This window comes from Oncorhynchus mykiss, chromosome 23 (genome assembly GCF_057628025.1).
Source record: "Oncorhynchus mykiss isolate SJ-2025 chromosome 23, ASM5762802v1, whole genome shotgun sequence".
Lineage (NCBI taxonomy): Eukaryota > Metazoa > Chordata > Actinopteri > Salmoniformes > Salmonidae > Oncorhynchus > Oncorhynchus mykiss.
Window position 1 is genome coordinate 2,929,348 of NC_143044.1, and position 26,499 is coordinate 2,955,846.

The 26,499-nt window shown below is 41.3% G+C and overlaps 2 protein-coding genes across 7 annotated transcripts in view; both read right to left on the reverse strand.

Moving 5' to 3' along the window:
• Positions 1–2,032: 2,032 nt before the first annotated feature.
• Positions 2,033–20,901, reverse strand: LOC110502269 (chondroitin sulfate N-acetylgalactosaminyltransferase 2). 6 transcript variants are annotated; one of them, XR_016490897.1, is made up of 10 exons: positions 20,766–20,892; positions 15,186–15,264; positions 14,305–15,015; positions 13,376–13,592; positions 13,184–13,285; positions 12,773–12,951; positions 12,499–12,593; positions 4,684–4,903; positions 4,335–4,416; positions 2,033–4,243 (listed from the first exon to the last, which is right to left on the reverse strand). XR_016490897.1 is itself a non-coding variant. In XM_021580175.3 (9 exons), the coding sequence occupies exons 3-9, from the start codon at positions 14,954–14,956 to the stop codon at positions 3,951–3,953; spliced, it is 1,620 nt and encodes a 539-aa protein (XP_021435850.1). In that variant the 5' UTR covers positions 14,957–15,015; positions 15,186–15,264; positions 20,766–20,892; the 3' UTR covers positions 2,033–3,950. The 6 variants fall into 6 exon arrangements, 3 of the variants coding, with proteins under 3 accessions (XP_021435850.1, XP_021435849.1, XP_090072723.1); XR_016490898.1 differs by having other exon boundaries at positions 14,305–15,018; positions 20,766–20,883; XR_016490896.1 differs by having other exon boundaries at positions 14,305–15,264; positions 20,766–20,901.
• Positions 20,902–23,011: 2,110 nt separating this feature from the next.
• The window catches only part of LOC110502270 (proto-oncogene tyrosine-protein kinase receptor Ret), a 29,305-nt gene continuing 25,817 nt past the window's right edge, over positions 23,012–26,499 (reverse strand). Inside the window, exons 16-20 of the mRNA XM_021580176.3 lie at positions 26,407–26,477; positions 26,074–26,211; positions 25,704–25,803; positions 25,112–25,259; positions 23,012–23,948 (exon numbers count right to left, since the gene is read on the reverse strand). Of these exons, the coding sequence (XP_021435851.1) occupies positions 23,791–23,948; positions 25,112–25,259; positions 25,704–25,803; positions 26,074–26,211; positions 26,407–26,477 (615 nt within the window). The 3' untranslated portion in view covers positions 23,012–23,790. The remainder of the gene's footprint in view (positions 23,949–25,111; positions 25,260–25,703; positions 25,804–26,073; positions 26,212–26,406; positions 26,478–26,499) is intronic.

A 26,499-nucleotide genomic window follows, 5' to 3' on the forward strand; every position in this document is an offset into this window, starting at 1 on the left:
ATCTTGCTTGGGGTATTCTCTTACAGAATCCTGAGTTTAAAGTCTTTATGTTAAAAATTTACTGATCTAGACAGGGTTGAATGCAGTCATTTTCACATTTGCAGGTTATGTACATCAAAATACCTTTTTGGGTGAATTTAACCACTTCCGGATGCTCCAGGATGCTTAGATTCGACACAGGTAGACCTCATAGTGGTCTGATGGACTGTCATAGAAGACAGGTTCATAAGGCATTCATAACCCACATAGGCTTCAGGTTGAATTTAGAGGTGCAGGCAATGTATTCCTATGGGGAGAGAAGTCCATGCAAACTGTTTGAAGTAAACACCTTCTTTTAACTGCTAAGGGTTAATGCCACACGGCCAAGGTTAGGCTTGCACGGATCGGGAGGACCTCAGGAACGTACCTGAGGTCGAATTGTGCTTCTCACCCTAGCAGTTCTCTCACTGTCACCAAAAACAAATGACATTTTGGGCCTACTTTTCTCATGGTCGCTGCGCTCAGACCGAGCGAGCTACGGGATATCTCGTTGAACTCTGCACAGCCTAGAGATTATGTTTATGCCCTTGCCTGCTCTCTGTGTCTTTCAGCACCACACCTTTTCACTCCATCCTTGCTGTGTGTGTGTGTGTGTGTGAGAGCTTTTCTTTGACATCTGCTGGCGGAAATTACTGATTTACAGTTTAGGAGGGTTACCTAGTCACACATGTGAAGTTTTGGAAAGATGTGACTTTTTTAACCCTTCAAAACAGACAGAGCTCCGAGGCTTTCAAGAACCAAAAGACTGGAAACCATTTTTTTTATATAGAGAGAGGAGACAGCAATGTTTTAATGAGGAAATACGCTTTTTTTTTATTCAAAGGCTGTCATGAGGACTCGTGTGATACAAAAAAAGTTACTGTGTAACCTGGGTTGCAATTCATTTCGCTTCAACATTGCGTGACGGTTTGTACTGAATTACACGATTCCTCAGCCTTTGACAGACGTTTGCTCCCGTTTGGTGGATGTGACCTGATCAATGTGTGTGACAATCTAAAATTGCAAACCATAACCCATATATACAACTCTCCTTCAGTGGCCTCCAACTGCTCTTAAATACAAGTAAAACTAAATGCATGCTCTTCAACCGATTGCTGCCTGTACCTGCCCGCCCGTCCAGCATCACTACTCTGGACGGTTCTGACTTAGAATATGTGGACAACTACAAATACCTAGGTGTCTGGTTAGACTAAACTCTCCTTCCAGACTCGCATAAAACATCTCCAATCCAAAGTTAAATCTAGATTTGGCTTCCTATTTTGCAACAGCATCCTTCGCTCATGCTGCCAGACATACCCTCGTAAGTCTGACTATCCTACCGATCCTTGACTTCGGCGGTGTCACAAAATAGCCTGCAACACTCTACTCAGCAAATTGGATTCGGCCTATCACAGTGCCATCCGTTTTGTCACCAAAGCCCCATATAATAACCACCACTGAGACCTGTACGCTCTCGTTGGCTGGCCCTCGCTTCATACTCGTCGCCAAACCCACTGGTTCCAGGTCATCTACAAGACCCTGCTAGGTAAAGTCCCGTTTTATCTCTGCTCGCTGGTCACCATAGCTGCACCCACCAGTAGCACCCACCAGTGGCCTATTTATTGCCTTTACCTCCCTTCTCACCTCATTTGCTCACATTGTATATAGACTTATATTTCTACTGTATTATTGACTGTATGTTTGTTTTACTCCATGTATAACTCTGTTATGTGTCGAACTGCTTTGCTTTATCTTGCCCAGGTCGCAGTTGTAAATGAGAACTTGTTCTCAACTTGCCTACCTGGTTAAATAAAGGTGAAATTAAATACAAATATATCACTGCCCTTTGGGCCAGCATAATCACAATGGGTTCCAATCGGTCGTTCAATAAAATACGTTTGCAACCCTGTTACCTGCTATCCATTTGAAATCACAAAAATAAGTCAAACATTTAGCTTGCTCTACATATAAAAGCCTAAGCTACCATTTATATATATTTTTTTACACTGGAATGGGTAGTTCATGTTTTTCTTTTTATTAATAAAGATTAGACCATTTCAAAACATACAAGTATGGCAATGATAACAATATGAATGGCTGCAAACATTCAGTCTTATAACTGTATCAATAGCCTCAGGAGGAATATTTAGTATTCTACATTACCAAAAGTATGTGGACACCTGCTTGTCAAACATCTCATTCCAAAGTCATGGACATTAATATGGAGTTGGTCCACCCTTCGCTGCTATAACAGCCACCACTCTTCTGGCAAGGATTTCCATTAGATGTTGGAACATTGCTGCGGAGACTTTCTTCCATTCAGCCACGAGCATTAGTGAGGCCTTGTGCCTGGTGGCATTGTCATGCTAAAACAGGAAAGGGCCTTCCCCAAACTGTTGCTACAAAGTTGGAAGCACAGAATCGTCTAAAGAAACCAATGAAATACAGCACCAGACCTCTATTCCTCCTCCATGAACGGTGCAGGTAGCGTTCTCCTTGCATCCACTAAACCCAGATTTGTCTACTCCAGAGTCCAATGGTGGCAAGCTTTACACCACGCCAGCCGACGCTTGGCATTGCGAACGGTGATCTTAGGCTTGTGTATGGCTGCTCGGCCATGGAAACCCATTTCATAAAGCTCCCGACGAACAGTTCTTGTGCTGATGTTGCTTCCAAAGGCAGTTTGGAACTCGGTAGAGTGGATTTCTTTTTTTACATGCTTCAGCACTCGGCGGTCCCGTTCTGTGAGTTTGTGTGGCCTACCACTTTGCGGCTGAGACGTTGTTGATCCTAGACATTGCCACTTCACAATAACATCACTTACAGTTGACCGGGGCAGCTCTAGCAGGGTAGAAATTTGACGAACCGACTCTCTGGAAAGGTGGCATCCTATGACGGTGCCACTTTGAAAGTCACTGAGCTCTTCTTTAAGGCCATTCTACTGCCAATGTTTGTCTATGGAGATTGCATGGCGGTGTGCTCGATTTTATACACCTGTCAGCAATGGGTGTGGCTGAAATAGCCAAATCCACTAATTTGAAGGGGTGTCCACATACACTATATATATAAAAGTATCTTTAATATCCTCATCTCCAGTTAATAGGCACATATTCAGACAAGTATGACATCCCTGGCTGCAAAAAATAATTATTTATACATTATTCCATTCAAGATTTAACTGGCATTGATTGGCTGCAAGGCTCAATTCAATGAAATAATACTGTGAATCATCCTCAGAGAATAAATCAAGAAATGTCAGAAGAATGACACTTGTGCAAATTATGAATGTGCTGCATGCTTTTTTTGCAAAGCTTTGTTTCAATTGCTTCTTCAATCCAGTCCGATCTGTAGATTTTGGTACATTTCCAAATAAACACTGATAGGATAAACCTTCTTCGATGCTGATGAGCACTGCCTCTGACTGATGGTTCCTTTGAACAAATCATATTCTAACATAAAAAGGTCCCTTTTTTTAGTCACTGTACAACGTTAAACCAAGCTTGACATTTTTACACAAATTAAACAATATGGCTATAGAGAGAACAGGTTATAGTAGCGATTTAAAAAAAACAACACTTGTCCATTGATTGCTTGACCTCACAGGCAAGAACATTGCCTTGACTTGCTAATGATAGGTTATGCAAGTTTCCCCAGCTTCAAAGATGTTCCATTAGCCTTTTTGTGTTGACACAGGTAGTGCCATTCTCAGTCTCTTGAAATGTTTAAGTTGACACTTCACATTTACTAACATCCATTTTTGTACATTCATAGGTGTCTTTAGCTGAGCTGTGAAATGTAACAAGATTGTGTAAACTGGTTTTAATCATGTTAGTAACGACGTGTACCGCAGTTCTTGTATTTATATTTAAAAATAAAAAATGCGAGGAGTTCTGATTTAGAGTACCCAAGATGGCCGCCTAACGAAAAGCCATTCAATTTTCAGTATTGCTCTGGGTCTTGTAGGCCTGCTTGCGGAGGTGATTCTCGATCTCCTCGCGGAACACCAGCATGCCCAGGTGGGAATGAGAAGCCTCGTTCATGGCTTTGGACTGGATGCACATGCGATACTGTTCTGGAGTCAGCTCGTCTGCACACTGCTTCTCGTGCCACAGGTGGAAGAGGCCAGATACCGGCGTACGCGTCACAATCAGGTCGCTCCGCAGGTACTTCCTGTACAAGTGGACATCTTCCACACCCCAACCTTTCACTTCCAGGTCAAAACCTCCTAGAAAATACAATTGAGGGGTAAAATATAAATTGTCACAGTAAAAATATGTAGCAAGCACACATAATACTTATCAGTCAACACTGCTTACCTATATTGAGGAAGTCCGAGCGGTACTGACATGTCATTCCAAAGCCAAAATCTCTCCAGAATCCAGCATCTTTCTTGTGAATCTATACGGAAAGTACACTTGTCATTGGCGAGTTGACTAATGTCAACATTAAGTAACAATTAAATAAAAAAAATATATAGACAGTACCAGTCAAAGGTTTGCACACACCTACTCATTCCAGAGTTTCTTTATTTGTTAAATTTTCTACATTATTGAATACTAGTGAAGACAAAAACTATGAAATATCATGTAGTAACTAAAAGTGTTAAACAAATGACAGCTTTGCATACTCTTGGCATTCTCTCAACCAGCTTCATGAGGTAGTCACCTGGAATGCTTTTCCAACAGTCTTAAAGGAGCTCCCACATATGCTGAACACTTGTTGGCTGCTTTTCCTTCACTCTGTGGTCCAACTCATCCAAATCCATCTCAATTGGGTTGAAGTCGGGTGATTGTGGAGGCCAGGTCATCTGATGCAGCACTCCATCACTCTCCTTCTTGGTCAAATAGCCCTTACACAGCTTGGAGGTGTGTTTTGGGTCATAGTCCTGTTGAAACACAAATGCTAGTCCCACTAAGCGCAAATCAGATGGGATGGCGTATCGCTGCAAAATGCTGTGGTAGTCATGTTGGTTAAGTGTGCATTGAATTCTAAATAAATCCCAGACAGTGTCACCAGCAAAGCACCATCACACCACCTCCTCCATGCTTCACGTTGGGAACTACACATGCAGAGACCATCCATTCACCTATTCTGTGTCTCACAAAGACACGGTGGTTGGAACCAAAAATCAAAAATTGGACACATCACACCAAAGGACAGATATCCACCGGTCTAATGTCCATTGGTTGTGTTTCTTGGCCCAAGCAAGTATCTTCTTCTTATTGGTATCCTTTAGTAGTGCTTTCTTTGCAGCAGTTCGACCATGAAGGCTTGATACACACAGTCTCCTGTGAACAGTTGATGTTGAGATGTGTCTGTTACTTGAACTCCGTGAAGCATTTATTTGGGCTGCAATCTGAGGTGCAGTTCATTTCAGATTTCTGAGGCTGGTAACTCTAATGAACTTATCCTCTACTGCAGAGGTAACTCTGGGTCTTCCTTTCCTGTGGCGGTCCTCATGAAAGCCAGTTTCATCATAGCGCTGGATGGTTTTTGTAACTGCACTTGAAGAACCTTTCAAAGTTCTTGAAATTTTCCATATTGACTGACCTTCATGTCTTAAAGTAATTATGGACTGTTGTTTCTCTTTGCTTATTTGAGCTGTTCTTGCCATAATATGGACTTGGTCTTTTACCAAATAGGGCTACTTCTGTAAACCACCACTACCTTGTAACAAAACAAATGATTGGCTCAAACGCATTAAGGAAATACATTCCAGATACAAACTTTTAACAAGGTACACCTGTTAATTGAAAAACATTCCATGTGACTACCTCATGAATCTGGTTGAGAGAATGCAAACTGTGTGAAAAGCTGTCATCAATGCAAAGTGTGGCTGCTTTGAGGATACAGTGAGGGGGGGGGGGGAGTATTTGATCCCCTGCTGATTTTGTACGTTTGCCCACTGACAAAGAAATGATCAGTCTATAATTTTAATGGTAGGTTTATTTGAACAGTGAGAGACAGAATAACAACAAAACAATCCAGAAAAACACGTCAAAAATGTTATAAATTGATTTGCATTTTAATGAGGGAAATAAGTACACTGCTCAAAAAAATAAAGGGAACACTTAAACAACACAATGTAACTCCAAGTCAATCACACTTCTGTGAAATCAAACTGTCCACTTAGGAAGCAACACTGATTGACAATAAATTTCACATGCTGTTGTGCAAATGGAATAGACAACAGGTTGAAATTATAGGCAATTAGCTAAAGGAGTGGTTTTGCAGGTGGTGACCACAGACCCCTTCTCAGTTCCTATGCTTCCTGGCTGATGTTTTGGTCACTTTTGAATGCTGGCGGTGCTTTCACTCTAGTGGTAGCATGAGACGGAGTCTACAACCCACACAAGTGGCTCAGGTAGTGCAGCTCATCCAGGATGGCACATCAATGCGAGCTGTGGCAAGAAGGTTTGCTGTATCTGTCAGCGTAGTGTCCAGAGCATGGAGGTGCTACCAGGAGACAGGCCAGTACATCAGAAGACGTGGAGGAGGCCGTAGGAGGGCAACAAACCAGCAGAAGGACCGCTACCTCCGCCTTTGTGCAAGGAGGAGCACTGCCAGAGCCCTGCAAAATGACCTCCAGCAGGCCACAAAATGTGCATATGTCTGCTCAAACGGTCAGAAACAGACTCTATGAGGGTGGTATGAAGGCCCGACGTCCCCAGGTGGGGGTTGTGCTTACAGCCCAACACCGTGCAGGACGTTTGGCATTTGCCAGAGAACACTCAAGATTGGCAAATTCGCCACTGGCGTCCTGTGCTCTTCACAGATGAAAGCAGGTTCACACTGAGCACATGTGACAGAGTCTGGAGACGCCGTGGAGAACGTTCTGCTGCCTGCAACATCCTCCAGCATGACCGGTTTGGCGGTGGGTCAGTCATGGTGTGGGGTGGCATTTCTTTGGGGGGGCCGCACAGCCCTCCATGTGCTCGCCAGATGTAGCCTGACTGCCATTAGGTACCGAGATGAGATCCTCAGACCCCTTGTGAGACCATATGCTGGTGCGGTTGGCCCTGGGTTCCTCCTAATGCAAGACAATGCTAGACCTCATGTGGCTGGAGTGTGTCAGCAGTTCCTGCAAGAGGAAGGCATTGATGCTATGGACTGGCCCGCCCGTTCCCCAGACCTGAATCCAATTGAGCACATCTGGGACATCATGTCTCGCTCCATCCACCAACGCCACGTTGCACCACAGACTGTCCAGGAGTTGGCGGATGCTTTAGTCCAGGTCTAGGACGAGATCCCTCAGGAGACCATCCGCCACCTCATCAGGAGCATGCCCAGGCGTTGTAGGGAGGTCATACAGGCACGTGGAGGCCACACACACTACTGAGCCTCATTTTGACTTGTTTTAAGGACATTACATCAAAGTTGGATCAGCCTGTAGTGTGGTTTTCCACTTTAATTTTGAGTGTGACTCCAAATCCAGACCTCCATGGGTTGATACATTTTATTTCCATTGATCATTTGTGTGTGATTTTGTTGTCAGCACATTCAACTATGTAAAGAAAAAAGTATTTAATAAGAATATTTCATTCATTCAGATCTAGGATGTGTTATTTTAGTGTTCCCTTTATTTTTTTGAGCAGTGTATTTGACCCCTCTGTAAAACATGACTTAGTACTTGGTGGCAAAACCCTTGTTGGCAATCACAGAGGTTTCTTGTAGTTGGCCACCAGGTTTGCACACATCTCAGGAGGGATTTTGTCCCGCTCCTCTTTGCAGATCTTCTCCAAGTCATTAAGGTTTCGAGACTGACGTTTGGCAACTCGAACCTTCAACTCCCTCCACAGATTTTCTATGGGATTAAGGTCTGGAGACTGGCTAAGCCACTCCAGGACCTTAATGTGCTTCTTCTTGAGCCACTTTGTTGCCTTGGCTGTGTGTTTGGGGTCATTGTCATGCTGGAATAGCGATCCACGACCCATTTTCAATGCCTTGGCTGAGGAAAGGAGGTTCTCACCCAAGATTTGATGGTACATGGCCCCGTCCATCGTCCCTTTGATGCTGCTAAGTTGTCCTGTCCCACCCCCAAAAACACCCCCAAAGCATAATGTTTCCACCTCCATGTTTGACGGTGGGGATGGTGTTCTTGGGGTAATAGGCAGCATTCCTCCTCCTCCAAACACGACGAGTTGAGTTGATGCCAAAGAGCTCCATTTTGGTCTCATCCGACCACAACACTTTCACCCAGTTGTCCTCTGAATCATTCAGATGTTCATTGGCAAACTTCAGAAGGGCATGTTAATGTGCTTTCTTGAGCAGGGGGACCTTGCGGGCGCTGCAGGATTTCCGTCCTTCACAGCGTAGTGTGTTACCAATTGTTTTCTTGGTGACTATGGTCCCAGCTGCCTTGAGATCATTGACAAGATCCTCCCGTGTAGTTCTGGGCTGATTCCTCACTGTTCTCATGATCATAGCAACACCACGAGGTGAGATCTTGCATGGAGCCCCAGGCCGAGGGAGATTGACAGTTCTTTTGCATTTCTTCCATTTGTGAATAATCGCACCAACTGTTGTCACCTTCTCACCAAGCTGCTTGGCGATGGTCTTGTAGCCCATTCCAGCCTTGTGTAGGTCTACAATCTTGTCCCTGACATCATGGTGGAGAGTTTGGAATCTGATTGATTGTATAAAAGACACCTGTCCACAGAAGCAAACTGAGATTAGGAGCACTCCCTTTAAGAGTGTGCTCCTAATCTCAGCTCGTTAACTGTATAAAAGACACCTGGGAGACAGAAATATTTCTGATTGAGAGGGTGTCAGGTCAGGTCGCAATTGTAAATGAGAACTTGTTCTCAACTTGCCTACCTGGTTAAATAAAGGTAAAAAATTTTTTTTTTTAAATAAAATAAAATACTTATTTCCCTCATTAAAATGCAAATCAATATATAACATTTTTGACATGTGCTTTTCTGGATTTCTTTGTTATTCTGTCTCTCACTGTTCAAATAAACCTACCATTAAAATTATAGACTGATCATTTCTTTGTCAGTGGGCAAACATACAAAATCAGCAGGGGATCAAATACTTTTTCCCTCACTGTAAACAAATCAAAACATATTTTATGAGTAACACTTTTTTGGTTACTACATGATTCCATATGTGTTATTTAATAGTTTTGATGTCTTCACTATTATTCTATAATGTAGAAAATAATGAAAATATGTAGGTGTCCAAACTTTTGACTGGTATTGTGTGTGTGTAAGTTTGGGGCCACTTACAAATGTCCTTGTTTTGAAAGAAAAGCACATTTTCTGTCCATTTAAATAACATAAAATTGATCAGAAATACAGTGTAGATGTTGCTAATGTTGTAAATTACTTTTGTAGCTGGAAAAAGCTGATTTGTTATGGAATATCTACATAGGCGTACAGAGGCTCATTATCAGCAACTATCACTCCTGTGTTCCAATGGCACGTTGTGTTAGCTAATCCAAGTTTATAATTTTAAAAGGCTAATCGATCATTAGAAAACCCTTTTGCAATTATGTTAGCACAGCTGAAAACTGTTGCACTGATTAAAAAGAAGCAATAAAACTGTCTTTTAGACTAGTTGAGTATGTGGAGCGTAAGCATTTGTGCTTTTGATTACAGCTCAAAATGGTTATAAACAAAGACTTTCTTCTGAAAGTCTATTCTTGTTCTGAGAAATGAATGCTATTTCATGAACGCTATTCCAAAAGCCAATACTTTGCAGAGCCACCTTTTGCAGCAATTACAGCTGCAAATCTCTTGGGGTCTGTCTCTATAAGCTTGGCACATCTAGCCACAGGGATTTTTTCCCGCTCTGCTGGAAGCAATTTCCAAACGCCTGAGGGTACCACGTTCGTCTGTACAAACAATAGTGTGCCATTATAAACACCATGGGACCACGCAGCTGTCATACCACTCAGAAAGGAGACGCGTCTCCTAGAGATGAATGTACTTTGGTGCGAAAATTGAAAATCAATCCCAGAACAGCAAAGGACCTTGTTAAAATGCTGGACGAAACAGGTACAAAAGTATCTATATCCACAGTAAAACTAGTCCTACAGTGCCTTCCGAAAGTATTCGGCCCCCTTGAACTTTGCGACCTTTTGCCACATTTCAGGCTTCAAACATAAAGATATAAAACTGTATTTTTTTGTGAAGAATCAACAACAAGTGGGACACAATCATGAAGTGGAACGACATTTATTGAATATTTCAAACTTTTTTAACAAATCAAAAACTGAAAAATTGGGCGTGCAAAATTATTCAGCCCCCTTAAGTTAATACTTTGTAGCGCCACCTTTTGCTGCGATTACAGCTGTAAGTCGCTTGGGGTATGTCTCTATCAGTTTTGCACATCGAGAGACTGAAATGTTTTCCCATTCCTCCTTGCAAAACAGCTCGAGCTCAGTGAGGTTGGATGGAGAGCATTTGTGAACAGCAGTTTTCAGTTCTTTCCACAGATTCTCAATTGGATTCAGGTCTGGACTTTGACTTGGCCATTCTAACACCTGGATATGTTTATTTTTTAACCATTCCATTGTAGATTTTGCTTTATGTTTTGGATCATTGTCTTGTTGGAAGACAAATCTCCGTCCCAGTCTCAGGTCTTTTGCAGACTCCATCAGGTTTTCATCCAGAATGGTCCTGTATTTGGCTCCATCCATCTTCCCATCAATTTTAACCATCTTCCCTGTCCCTGCTGAAGAAAAGCAGGCCCAAACCATGATGCTGCCACCACCATGTTTGACAGTGGGGATGGTGTGTTCAGCTGTGTTGCTTTTACGCCAAACATAACGTTTTGCATTGTTGCCAAAAAGTTCAATTTTGGTTTCATCTGACCAGAGCACCTTCTTCCACATGTTTGGTGTGTCTCCCAGGTGGCTTGTGGCAAACTTTAAACAACACTTTTTATGGATATCTTTAAGAAATGGCTTTCTTCTTGCCACTCTTCCATAAAGGCCAGATTTGTGCAATATACGACTGATTGTTGTCCTATGAACAGAGTCTCCCACCTCAGCTGTATATCTCTGCAGTTCATCCAGAGTGATCATGGGCCTCTTGGCTGCATCTCTGATCAGTCTTCTCCTTGTATGAGCTGAAAGTTTAGAGGGACGGCCAGGTCTTGGTAGATTTGCAGTGGTCTGATACTCCTTCCATTTCAATATTATCGCTTGCACAGTGCTCCTTGGGATGTTTAAAGCTTGGGAAATCTTTTTGTATCCAAATCCGGCTTTAAACTTCTTCACAACAGTATCTTGGACCTGCCTGGTGTGTTCCTTGTTCTTCATGATGCTCTCTGCGCTTTTAACGGACCTCTGAGACTATCACAGTGCAGGTGCATTTATACGGAGACTTGATTACACACAGGTGGATTGTATTTATCATCATTAGTCATTTAGGTCAACATTGGATCATTCAGAGATCCTCACTGAACTTCTGGAGAGAGTTTGCTGCACTGAAAGTAAAGGGGCTGAATAATTTTGCACGCCCAATTTTTCAGTTTTTGATTTGTTAAAAAAGTTTGAAATATCCAATAAATGTCGTTCCACTTCATGATTGTGTCCCACTTGTTGTTGATTCTTCACAAAAAAATACAGTTTTATATCTTTATGTTTGAAGCCTGAAATGTGGCAAATGGTCGCAAAGTTCAAGGGGGCCGAATACTTTCGCAAGGCACTGTATATCGACATAACCTGAAAGGCCGCTCAGCAAGGAAGATGCCGCTGCTCCAAAACGGTCATAAAAAAGCCAGACTACGGTTTGGAACTGCACATGGGGACAAAGATCGTACTTTTTGGAGAAATGTCCTCTGGTCTGATGAAACAAAAATAGAACTGTTTGGCCATAATGACCATCGTTATGTTTGGAGCAAAAAGGGGGAGGCTGAAGAACATCATCCCAACTGTGAAGCACGGGGGTGGCAGCATCATGTTGTGGGGGTGCTTTGCTGGAGGAGGGACTGGTGCATTTCACAAAATAGATGGCTCCATGAGGAAGGGAAATTATGTGGCTTAAGGACAACATAGTCAAGGTATTGGAGAGGCCATCACAAAGCCCTGACCTCAATCCTATAGAACATTTGTGGGGAGAACTGAAAAAGCATGTGTGAGCAAGGAGGCCTACAAACCTCACTCAATTACATCAGCTCTGACAGGAGGAATGGGACAAAATTCACCCAATTTATTGTGGGAGGCTTGTGGAAGGCTACCCGACACATTTGACCCAAGTGAAACAATTTAAAGGCAATGCTACCAAATACTAATTGAGTATGTAAACTTCTGACCCACTGGGAATGTGATGAAAGAAATAAAAGCTGAAATAAATCACTCTTCTATTATGCTGACATATAACATTTTTAAAATAAAGTGGTGATCCTAACTGACCACTCAGATTAAATGTCAGGAATTGAGAAAAACTGAGTTTAAATGTATTTGGCTAAAGTGTATGTAAACTTCCGACTTCAACTGTACATACATACACTATTTTTTCAGGTACTTACAAGTTGACTTTCAATGGGGGGAGCCAGCTCCAGATTTCCATAGACTATGGCAGGATTATACAAACTGAAAACCACCGGATAAAAGACTCTCTTGTCTACAAGAAAAGGAAAAAAAAGGGATGGGTTTTACATATAGTATATTTTGGTATAAATTACATCCAAAATGCATATAGTACATGTTTAGAAAAAAGTCACAACACCTGCATTAAGTACTCATAATTAGAAATTAGGAAACATGGATGTGTAGGCTAATGTTTTGGTAGAAGGCACCTACTTGGAGCGGTGTGAAGACGGCAGGTGTTGAGATAGTCCAGTGTGAAGTAGATATCCACATCACAGAAGAACATCAATACGTCACCCTTCTTCCAGGTATGGGCACCGATGTCCAGACCCCTGCCTCTGGAAAACTCCTCGTCCACTGGGATAAGTGTGTAGTTGGAAAAGCTTGCCTCCCTAAAAACCAACAATACCATTTAAATAGAGGTGTTGTTTGAGCCCGAAACTCCCTTTTCTATAGAGCCAGGGGTAACATCAGTCAGTCACACTCAACCAAGCAACTCAAAACATTGGGTAGATTCCTTCCTTTGATGTCTTGACTAGAAAATAACATAACATATGGACAAGTGAGAAATGTACAGCAGTAAAATCACATAAATCCTTTCTTTCATATTAAAAGACAACAAACCTGGACATTTTTTCCAAGTAAGACGTCACCTCTTGTAAGCCCTCTTGTCCAAAGTAGACCACTGTAAGATGCACTCGCCTATCGTGTTCTATGCACACTTCCCTGCAAACAAAAAAAACTGTTACCACAATCTTCACAAATACTAGGCATAGGCTGCATATTGCCCTTTTCACGTGACTCACCACCACTAACCTGAAGTTATGTAGGAACTGTGAGAATGCCTCTGTTCTGCCTGCCAACGGCACAATGATATTAATGATGACTCCATTTGTTTCTACAGACGTGCTTCTGACTTTCATTAAAGGACCAAAAGGACGGAAAAGAGTGACATGGCGGAAGTTGTCGGAGTCCTCTTTTGCAAAGAAGAGCTCGTAGAGTGTGCCCTTGTCCCGTTCTGTTCTGTACAGCCCTGCCCACATAAAGGGGAAACATCAGTTTTGTCAAACATAGGGAACAAATATTGTTCAACTTTACAGGCTAGATTACATTTTTGCTTGCATGAAACAAGCAGATAGTAATCTGCATCAGGGGTTCCCATGCTGGCCCTCAGCCACTCCACATACACCGAGTATACAAAACACTAGGAACACCTTCCTAATTTTGAGTTGCATCCCCCTTTGCCCTCAGAACAGCCTCAATTTGTTGGGGGCATGGACACTACAAGGTGTCAAAAGCGTTCCATGGGGAGGCTGGCCCATGTTGACTCCAATGCTTCCCTTCACTGTGTGAAGTTGGTTGGATGTCCTTTGGTTGGTGGATCATTCTTGATACAAACGGGAAACAGTTGAGCTTGAAAATCCCAGCAGCGTTGAAGTTCTTGACACTCAAACTGGTGTGCCTGGCACCTACTACCATACCTTGTTCAAATGCACTTACATTTTTTGTCACCTGGATTCACCTGGTCAGTCTATCATTGAAAGAGCAGGTGTTCCTAATGTTTTGTACACTCAGTGTATGTGGCAGCACTAGCACATCTGATTTAATTAGTCATTCTATCATCAGATCCATAATTAAATCAGCCTTGCTGGTAGTGGAATAAATAATATGTGGAGTGGCTGGGGGGGCCCCGAGGATCAGGTTGAGAACCACTGTTATACATTACCCCAGTATAGCGCTCTTACCCTCAGTAAAGTGGCTCTCGGTGTAGGTCTGCCTCTGCATGGGCACATCATCCTCCTGGCCATCCTCCTCATCTGGGTTGTTTATGACGTCCAGGGCTGCCTCAATGACCTCCACCAGCTCATCCCTGCGGTCCTTCCGCACAGGCTTCTCCTCTGGGTGCCTGGTCAGCCCCATCTCCAGCTGATACACCTTACTAGAGGTGAAGCTCTCGAAGGGGACCAGGGCGTACTCGCTGGGCAGTCGTGCTCCCGTGTTCACCTCGGCTTTGTCGATCTGGGAGTGGAGGAATTCGAGAAGATCCCCAGGCTCCTGGTCCTTGGTTTCAACAAGCCCCTGGACCCCGGGACCTTCCTTTCTGTCCTGCAGGACCTTGAGTTTCTCACTCATCTCCTGGAGCTCCTGCTTGAGTTGGGCGATCTGCCGCTTGAGGCTGGCGGAGCGGCTGAGGTACCGCTCCTCCTGCTCTTGCAGCAGTGCCTGGTAGTACTCCTTTCCATGGGACTCCGCTCCCAGACCAGGCAGGACCAGGCTAACATCAGCTGGGGGAGTGCACTCCAGCAGGTAAGCAAAGAGGAGGAGGACCAGCAACAGGAAGAGCCCCAGGAGCATCCAGCGCATCCGGCCCTGCAGCGGCAAGCTTCGCCTGGGCATCACACTCGCATGCAGTCTATGGGTGACAAGTCTGCATTCCCCTTCAACGTCAGGGAAATCTACTTTAAGATGTACAGAATTAGGCCCAATGCATATTCTAGGATTGTTCAAAAGTTCCCTTTAATTAACAAGTTATATTAGCAACTCAAGTTGGATGTTTGTTCGAGTGCAGCTATAAAAAGCTATTTTGTTCATTCATGTCACATCATTCAGATAAAGTCAGGAACACCTTGTGTGTCTTGTTTGATGGGGAGTTACATTGTGAGTGGTATCCATTTTCATTCCTTCCATCAGTGTGTATTTAGAACCTTTAAAAGAAAATGCAAATCAGTAATCAATATGCTGACAACAAATCATGCAAGAAAAGAAATGCTGGTGAAATAAATGCAATGTTGACCTAGGTATGATTTCAAGAGGAACTTTAATTTCATGATATTTTACTAGGTTATACGAGGTAACTAGAATAGACTGTCCTCTGAACCACTTTCCCTCAATGTGATTTTTATTTAAGACTCGATCTCAGGGCTGTCATACAAAGCAGCAATGTCTACTACTATTCTGCTAGCAGGACTAACGATGACGTCACTTTCCTGTGGTAAACTTCAAAATAAAAGCCTGCATTTCAAAACCTTGCAAGGTGGAAAACTAATTCAAAAGATATTACATTTTAAACAATGACGATTTCTCTTGTGCTATTTAGCAAATGCATCTATTTTTTTTTTACATGTCTATTTAAGACAACTATCTAAAAATACAGACTGCTATTTATTTTTTTATTTAACTAGGCAAGTCAGTTAAGAACAAATTCTTATTTACAATGACGGCCTACACAGGCCATACCCGGACGACACTGGGCCAATTGTGCACTGCCCTATGGGACTCCCAATCACGGCCAGTTGTGATACAGCCTGGATTCGAACCAGGGTGTCTGTAGTAGAGGTCGACCGATTAATTAGGGACGATTTCAAGTTTTCATAACAATTGGAAATCTGTATTTTTGGGCGCCGATTTGCCAAGTTTTTTTTTTTACACCTTTATTTAATTTTTATTTAACTAGGTAAGTCCGTTAAGAACACATTCTTATTTTCAATGACGGCCTAGGAACGGCCTTGTTCAGGGGCAGAATGACAGATTTTCACCTTGTCAGCTTGGGGGATCCAATCTTGCAAACTTACAGTTAACTAGTCCAACGCAATAACGACCTGCCTCTCTCTCGTTGCACTCCACAAAGATTACGCCTGTCACGCGAATGCAGTAAGCCAAGGTAAGTTGCAAGCTAGCATTAAATGTATCTTATAAAAAACAATCATAATCACTAGTTAACTACACATGGTTGTTGATATTACTAGATATTATCTAGCGTGTCCTGCATTGCATATAATCTGACTGAGCATACAAGTATCTAAGTATCTGACTGAGCGGTGGTAGGCAGAAGCAGGCGCGTAAACATTCATTCAAACAGCACTTTCTTTGCATTTTGCCAGCAGCTCTTCGTTGTGCGTCAAGCATTGCGCTGTTTATGACTTCAAGCCCATTGACTCCCGAGAAGAGGCTGGTGTAACCGAAGTGAAATGGCTAGCTAGTTAGCACTCGCTAATAGCATTTCAAACGTCACTCGCTCTGAGCCTTGGAGTGGTTGTTCCCCTTGCTCTGCATGGGTAACACTACTTCGAGGGTGGCTGTTGTCATTGTTCCTGGTTCGAGCCCAGGGAGGAGCAAGGAGAGGGACGGAAGCTATACTGTACACTGGCAATACTAAAGTGCCTATAAGAACATCCAATAGTCAAAGGTTAATGAAATACAAATGGTATAGAGGGAAATAGTCCTATAATTCCTATAATAACTACAACCTAAAACTTCTTACCTGGGAATATTGAAGACTCATGTTAAAAGGAACCACCAGCTTTCATATGTTCTCATGTTCTGAGCAAGGAACTGAAACGTTAGCTTTCTTACATAGCACATATTGCACTTTTACTTTCTTCTCCAACACTGTTTTTGCATTATTTAAACCAAATTGAACATGTTTCATTATTTACTTGAGGCTAAATTGATTTTATTGATGTATTATATTAAGTTAAAATAAGTGTTCATTCAGTATTGTTGTAATTGTCATTATTACAAATAATTTTTTGGGGGACCGATTAATCGGTATCGGCTTTTTTGGTCCTCCAATAATCGGTATCGGCGTTGAAAAATCATGATTGGTCGACCTCTAGTCTGTAGTGACGCCTCTAGCACCGAGATGCAGTGCCTTAGACCGCTGCGCCACTTGGGAGCCCAATTGTAATCGTTAATAAGGACTGGGGAGTTTTTCAGGATAAAAAAGAAAGAGGATGGGGTTAAGCACAGGCAAAATATTTGAGGCAAACCTGGTTCAGTCTGCTTTCCACTAGACACGGAGATTAATTCACCTTTCAGCAGGACGATAACCTAAAACACAAGGCCAAATCTACACTGGAGTTGTTTACCAAGAAGACACCGTGTGAATGTTGTGTGGCCGAGTTACAGTTTTGTCTTAAATCTGCTTGAAAATATATGGCAAGACCTGAAAATGGTTGTCTAGCAATGATCAACAACCAGCTTGAAGAATTTTGAAAGGAATGGAAAAATGTTGCACAATCCAGGTGTGGAAAGCTCTTAAGAGACTTACCCAGAAAGACTAAAAACTGTAATCGCTGCCAAAGTTGATTCTAACATGTATTGACTCTGGGTTGAATACCTATCTAAGATATATTAGTGTTTTATTTTTCATGATTTTGTTTCACAAGTGTTAGAATTTTTCCACGTTGACATTACAGAGTATTTTGTGTAGATCGCTGACAGAAAATTACAATTAATACAATTTTATAACAACAAAATGTGGAAAAAGTGAAGGGGTGTGAATACTTTATAGTGTCATTTCATGAGGGCACTAAATGATACAGAGTATTGCTGACCTTTTACTAGACTCATTCCATAGGCCACAACACAAATCACTGTATATTAAATACATATTGGCTTATAGTGAAAAATCTATTATTTGTGCCGATGTAAAAGAGGGGTTGGGTACTCAGTAGGGTTTGTACAATCTATATAAGGTGTAATTTCATGGGGCAGTGAATAATATGGAGTGTTGCTGGCCTTTTACTACACCCATTTGATAGACAAAGCAAATCACTGTGTTTGAACTATATATTGGCTTATATAAAAATACAAATAAAAAAATATATATTATTTGCGCTGATGTAAATGTGGTGTTGGGAGTACTCTTTTAGCTTACCCTATTCACTGACCGGTGTAATAAAATGCCATTCCATGCTACCGACTTCCATGCACACTTGCCATGGCCTAACTGAGGTGCCAAGTACTGATTATAAGTAGGTGATTAGTTGAGAAGCCAACTGCTTCAAAGACACAATGAAAACAATGATGGACTGGCATACCTCTTAACAACCTAGATTAACCTAATGCTGATGAGCCGGCTGCATCTTGGCTTTATACATTTAAATCAGCCCAAGGCCAGCCTTAACATGTGCCAAAAATTGCACCAGGACAATTGCTTGGCCTGACAAATAAATAGTTTGCCCCTAGGGCTTAGGTTCTGGATTGAAAGTCATAGGAATCTGTGTTGTTTTTTGCCTCCTCATAAAATATGTGCTCACTAAGAAATGCCTAAACTCATGGATCATACAGCCCATGTCTCTCAATTGTCATTCGTGAGAAAATACAAGTTACTATTACTTTGCCTTTGTCTTATTAGAAATCCTGTCTTATTTTAAGCAACAATCATAAGTAGAAACACTTGTTTCAGTAAAAAGCTGAGGGATGGTGCTGGAGAAATGTACCACTCAAATTCATAGACAGAGCTTATGGATGCAATGACTAACCATCCATGATATCAAAGTTATAGTTTTAACCATGTTTTGCGGCTACAGTTGAAGTCAGAAGTTTACATACACCTTAGCCAAATACATTTAAACTCAAATATTTTTAGTATCTCACATTGTTCTGGTAATTTTCACATAGAAATTTCATCGAGAGGAAGGATGTTTGACATGCTTTTTACATTTCTATCTCAATTTTTGAGAAGATGAAAGTGGACATTTTAGGCTCTTTTTAGACCAAAACACACCTCCTGAAAGACCCTATCTGTGAACTGTGTAAGATTTAGATTCATGGAATAAATCCAAACAGATTGTGATATGAAGTAATTCACTTGGAGAAGGTCTCACCACACCCAATGATGGTGAGGAATCACGTTTGGCGTGACAGGAACTACCAAAGCAATTAACATTCAAATAGAACATGCTAATGATCAGAATTGTTATTCAGGTTGGGGCATAGATCAAACAGGTCTATGCTGGTCCCCGAGTTAGGAACATGGCTACACTGCAACCAAAGATTTCGATAACTAACTCAAGATAGACCACAGCCTGTCTTTTCCAATGGGAACAAGTGAGTCATAGTGGACAGAACAAGGAATGATGTGGGCAGAGCCAAGCACGAGCTAGCGAGATTCTACTGGCCCGTTCGAACATACATTTGCATATTTCCGTTAGGGAATGCCTACTCTGTGAAGTGCGCTTGTGCAATAACTCAATTCGCCTTTGCGCTCCTTCTGAACAATGCTATTTTTTTTTTACTTTGGCAAAGAGTAAAGTCTACAAAACATTGTCCACTCTGTTCGTAACATAGTCTAGTTTTGGGAAAAGAGAACTTTGAGATCAAATGTTTAATTGATGAGAAAATTAGTATAATGTTGGCCATAATCCATCTGGTTCCATCTTTCCCCACTGCCGGCCACTGGGCTTCCTCTCACTACTATAGTTGGTAGTGAGTGGAAACCCGACGCTTCACCTTTATACATCCGGGGAAATATCGGTCTCATTGTTCTATCTGTTCTGCTGTAGCAGCACTCCGTATAATTCAGTGCCCCGTGAAATGACATCATATAACTCTACAGACCCTACTGAGTACTCCCAACCCACATTTACATCGGCACAAATAATAGTTTTTTCACTATAAGCCAATATGTATTTATTATACAGTGAATGGAGTGGGTGGAGTAAGGAGCCACCAGAACTCTGTATTAAACCAGTTGTCCTGCACAATATACCAATTTCAATTTTGTAGACTATTGAGTAATTCCAATTACATATTGTAACGACCCTAGGTTTATAAGCGCGGACATCGATTTGCGGCACAGTCGATAGCGCGCCGGACCTCGGGCTCGAAGGACAAGGGTTCGAGACCTGCTCCCTGCCTGTTTCATTACAATATATTTGTATTTGATTAAAAGTGTATTTCTTGACATATAGCCTACTACACAATAGCTTTCAACACATCAGTATTGGTGTAAACTTTAAATAAATATTTTTATTAATATTAAAAGTACGTCAAATTATCCAGTGGTGGTTGCAATGCTATGAAAAACAGTTGTACCACACCGGAGTGACAAAAAAGATCTACCTTCCCAAAGTGTAGGATGTCTTTGTAGTGGGCCTATTATTTTGAAATAAAATTCCGCGATCCTGCTGCCAGTAGAACGTTAATGCAATGTATGCTTATGTAACTGCACCTCTAGGAAAATAGCTAGCTAAAAAGCTACACTACAACGTTAGCCGAGCCTATATGAGCTTGTGGCTAGATAGATAACAACCAAACTACAAAGGGAACCAGAGTTGGCTAGCTGGGAAGCTAGCTAACACCTAGATACGTGTAAACAACGGCTTGATTGGAGCTGGTAGTGTTGTTTAGCTAGTTAGCTAGCTATATATCAACAAATATTTGCGTCGAACAGTAAATCATATTTTTAGCAAATACTTACTCATATAGTCAGACCTCCTTTCAAGGAATAAAACGCAGTAACATCAAAAGGGATGCTAAACAACGCCACAGAGGAAAGTGGACTGATCGAAAAAAACTATACTTCCGGGCGGCCAAGGCGTTTCTGTAGCTACTTCAAAATAAAAGTTCATACATTTGCAGATAGCAATAGGCGAAATCTTCATAAAAAACTAAATGAAATTTTAAACAAGTGAAAGCCGTATGACACAGCCAGCAATTAATAAAAGACAACTCAAGTTAATCAATCAATTATTAAAGTTAATTAAAAGTATAATAAATGCAAGTGCATTTAAAGGGGCTGCAGGTAGCCTAGTGGTTAGAGAGTTGGACTAGTAACCGAAAGGTTGCTAGATTGAATCGCCGTGCGGACAAGGTACAAATCTTTTGTTCTGCCCCTGAACAAGGCAGTTCGCCCACTGTTCCTAGGCCGTCATTGTAGCCGTCATTGTAAATAAGAGTTTGTTCTTAACTAAAGGGGTGGCAGGTAGCCTTGTGGTTAGAGCGTTGGGCCAGTACCCTGAACAAACCCACTGTTCCTAGGCCATTGTAAATAATAATCTGTTCTTAAACTGGCTTGCCTAGTTAAATAAAGGATAAATACAAATAAAATGGTGCCTTATTTCCCATCCAGGCCGCTTTTAACATCTGAAAAGACATTGACAAACTTTGATTTGAGTGATAACTTATTAAGAATAAATAAGGAAAAGTATTTTTCACTCAGTTGGCAGTGGTACATGATGCCTTTATGTACAGTTGAAGTTGTAAGTTTACATACACTTAGGATGGAGTCATTAAAACTCATTTTTCAACCACTACACACATTTCTTGTTAACAAACTATAGTTTTGGAAATTTTGGATGACACAAGTCATTTTTCCAACAATTGTTTACAGACAGATTATTTTTATTTATATGTCACTGTATCACAATTCCAGTGGGTCAGAAGTTTCAATATACTAAGTTGACTGTGCCTTTAAACAGGTTGGAAAATTCCAGAAAATGTCATGGCTTTAGAAGCTTCTGATAGGCTAATTGACATCATTTGAGTCAATTGAAGTGGATGTATTTCAAGGCCTAAACTCAGTGCCTCTTTGCTTGATATTATGGGAAAATCAAAAGAAATCAGCAAAGACCTCAAAATTGTAGACCTCCACAAGTCTGGTTCATCCTTGGGAGCAATTTCCAAATGCATGAAGTTACCACGTTCATCTGTACAAACAATAGTACGCAAGTATAAACACCATGGGACTACGCAGCTGTCACACCACTCAGGAAGGAAACGCGTTCTGTCTCCTAGAGATGAATGTACTTTGGTGCGAAAAGTGCAAATCAATCCCAGAACAACAGCAAAGGACCTTATGAAGATGCTGGAGGAAACGGGTACAAAATTATCTATATCCACAGTTAAACAAGTTCTGTATTGACATAACCTGAAATGCCGCTCAGCAAGGAAGAACCCACTGCTCCAAAGCCACCATAAAAAAAGCCAGACTACGGTTTGCAACTGCACATGGGGACAAAGATTGTTATTTTTGGAAACATTTTCTCTGGTCTGATGAAACAAAAATAGAACTGTTTGGCCATAATGACCATCGTTATGTTTGGAGGAAAAAGCGAGAGGCTTGCAAGCCGAAGAACACCATCCCAACCGTGAAGCACGGGGGTGACATAATCATGTTGTGGGGGTGCTTTGCTGCAGGAGGGACTGGTGCACTTCACAAAATAGATGGCATCATGAGGCAGGAAAATTATGTGGATATATTGAAGCAGTGTCTCAAGACATCAGTCAGGAAGTTAAAGCTTGGTCACAAATGGGTCTTCCAACTGGACAATGACCCCAAGCATGCTTCCAAAGTTGTGGCAAAATGGCTTGAGGACAACAAAATGAATGTCATCACAAAGCCCTGACCTCAATCCTATAGAAAACTTGTGGGCAGAACTGAAAAAAGTGTGTGCGAGTAAAGGAAGCATACAAACCTGACTCAGTTACACCAGGAGAAATGGGCCAAAATTCACCCAACTTATTGTGGGAGGCTTGTGGCTGATTTCTTTTGATTTTCCCATGATGTCAAGCAAAGAGGCACTGAGTTTGAAAGTAGGCCTTGAAATACATCCACAGGTACACCTCCAATTGACTCAAATGATGTCAATTAGCCTATCAGAAGCTTCTAAAGCCATTATTACAGCTGATGAGAGAAGGGGAGGCTGTCAAATATAAATAGACTGCACATATTTGAACTTTTTATTGATTGCAACATAATCATGTAATAACAACATAACAATTCATAACATTCATTTGTTTTCAAAATCATAGATAACTGTTGCACAAAGATTGCCATTACGAGGAATCAAATGGCAAGCTGCAGTTTTGACATTCCCACATTTTATATTTTATAGTCTCACGTCCTAACGACACAGTAGCACTCACTTTTGATACTTTTGGTGTCAAAGAAAGAACGTCTTCAACTAAACGTGGTTCTCTTATTTTTCTTTGGCAGGTATACTTGGAAACGTTAAAGGGGAAGGACAAAAGCAGCTTTTACATTTCAAAGAACATGATTCTATCAAGTAGAAACTTTGCAGCTTTTCTGGATGAACTCAGTGTCCACTCTTTGTCCACCTTAACCTCACAGGTCTACGATATAGGACAGGTGATGGTACAGAACTCCCCTTTAATTCATTGGCTGGAAACAAGATCTTCACAGTCGCATACTACTAATTAGAGGCTATCGTAGAAGCGGCACAGGCACTTGAAAGACATTAACATTGACATACAACCTGGTATACGGTCATGCAATGATACTTGACCAACATGACCTTGAGGTAATGATTAACATACCAAAGAGTTGCTTGAAGCATGGTTTTTAAATCGCCCAGTTTTAACTTGGAATACTCGTGCAACAGAAATAAAAGGGAACCAACTTTAGATTGTATATGTACAGTTTTTATATAAATATACACATCTACCCAATTAGGAATCTTTATTTTCTACAATAGTTTTTGCTTTTAACTATCAAGGTTGTCCACAATTTTTGCGGGTGAAGGCAAAGCCATCCAGTTTGCATAAACACTATCATTGGCATATCTTGTAAAGACTGGGTTAGTGGCATCAAGTCTGTTGAGCAGTACCGGGCTCTTCTCAGGCCAGTTCGGGTATGACATGCCTAAAAATGAGAACATATCATTTTTCTGCACTGAGTAAAGAAAAAGTAGAATGCAGACAGTAAGGCTCTCAAAAAGAAACTCATTTTTTTCCCCTTTACATTTTTGACAGAAGTGAATTATAGACTGATGTTTGACTATGACATAAGAACATGATAAGGCTATCAATTTAGAATTCTACGAAGAAATCACTTCACAGACAATAATGATGTCCATAGTTCCTGTACAGTTTAACTGAGAAAATGTACTGGATTGATTCAATATGATTTCAAAGAAAAAGAACACAACAATTATTGGTACATTATTGATAATGTATGTCATGATCTCTAAATGTTTTCCTTGGCTCATGCACCATTGATAATTGTTTTCTCAATATAAAGCAGATACAATAATTGCATCACTGTAACAGGATACATGGACACCAAGTTAGTCATGGTAACTATGTCACTGGCAGCCATCTTATTGCTAAATACTTTTATGAACTATCAACTGGAAGTGCCTAGGATCAGTGGGATTTGTTTGGGAATTTGTTATGAAATACTTTTAGAAAGTATTGTTTATCTATGTTAGCCACAAGTTTATTTCAAAAGCCTTACTGTTTCTCTATTCAACATTGTAGAAACAATCTATATGCTTAATAGGTAGCCTATATACACACAAACAATTCAGATAACTTAAAACAGTTTGGAATCCAAACTAAATAGATAATGATTGATTCAGCAAGGACCTGTTTCAAATGTCAAACTGTTTTTGAATACTATTTTCCAAATTAATACAGACAATGTGGAATGTTGGAATGTGTTCTGAATGTTTATGTCATCCAAAATGTATGAGTGTCCTAATGATCATATACATATGTGGATATGAATGTGGATTACAATATGCCATATAAGGGAATGTTATTATAGAAATGTTTACTATTTACAGATGTGTCATTACTTCGGTCAGGTTTCATGTACATCAGAAGCAGGTCCAAATAGTAATCATCAGACACAAGATGATCTTTTTCCACTGACTCTCATTTTCTAAGAAATGGGAGACTTTTTCAGGAAGCATGCCTAGATCACAGTCACACACGGTCTACAGGAAGCCAATCACAACATGTCAAAAAAAAGAGTTTGTGTATCCTGTCTCTAAAATCGAGTAAATGCATGGGAAATTCTACCATAAAGCTTGTTTTCAATCCATGTGGAGGGAATGGTTCGTGGGAGAGGGGCGTTATTACAATCCACTAGGGGTGTGTCCTCTTCGGAGAGGGCGTCGTCGTACAGCAGGGCGTCGGCTGGCGTGGATGCCGCCAGGTCCAGGTAATCCTGACAACAGGAGAGGAACACCTAATATGGCTCATCACTAACATCAGGAATGTGGATCATAATGCTAATACATTCACATCCTCCCATGCAGCTCAGACCTAACATAACCTCATAGTTAGGATCGTAGGTCCAATGACAGACACTTGATAGGAAACAGAAAATATTTGAGAAATATATTTCCTACTTGTGTGTGAGATCAAAAGTACTAAAAGTACTCTGTTCCAAATCCTAAACACATCCTTCACATGTTTGCACTGTATTTGGCATCCTCAACATTACAGTATATTTGGCCTCTTTACCTCAACTACAGCCTGTTAAAGTTATTGTTGGACGTCTTGTTCTGTTTACTCCATTTATAACAGTGTGTGTACTGTAACTACCACTGAACAGTGTAATGACCACTTTAGACAGAGAAAGAGTGTTGGTTGTTTTGCTTGATCCTACCCGGTTTTTCACCATCATCTTCTCCAGTTCTTTACTGATGTCTGCGAATATGGGCCTTTTGTCTGACTCCTGTTTCCAGCATCGAAGCATCAGATTATACCTGCAGAAACACATTCATACACCCCCGTATGGTCAGAGGTAAAACAACTAAAGGGGTGGTTTACCTACAATTTAGAATATATAATTATAATAAACGAATGGGATGGCTCGCCTACAATTTACAATAGATCCCTACAACATCAGAATGAATAGGGGTGGATTTTCTGCTGGTAGGTCAAGCCATGGATGTCATTATCAGTGTGTAATAGAGTAGCAGTGAGTTTTACTGTGGGTACAATGACGCTGGGGTAAAGTAAAGTGGCAATCGTACATTTCTTCCGTGCAGTTCTCTGGTTTCTCCATCCTGTAGCCAGTCTTCAGGAGGTTAAAGAGGCGTTCAGGGGCGATGCCTGGGTACGGGTTTCCGCCCAGTGTCACAATCTCCCACAACAGCACACCAAAGGACCAGCTGTCAGGAGACAGAGTAGAACACCACATTAATAGCACCACCTAATGCATGGATGAAATAGTGATTCTGATGTTTGCTGTGTGTTTTATCCAAGTGAAATTGAGAAGGTAGGTTTTTGATCATGCAAGCATTGTTGGTTCTGGATATGGACATATGTATGACAGATGTTTTAAGTTGATTGTGAAAGGTACTCACACGTCACTTTGTGTTGTGTAAATGTGATCAAACAAGGACTCTATTGCCATCCATTTCACTGGGATTCGACCCTGAAAAGAGGAGACAAAAAAG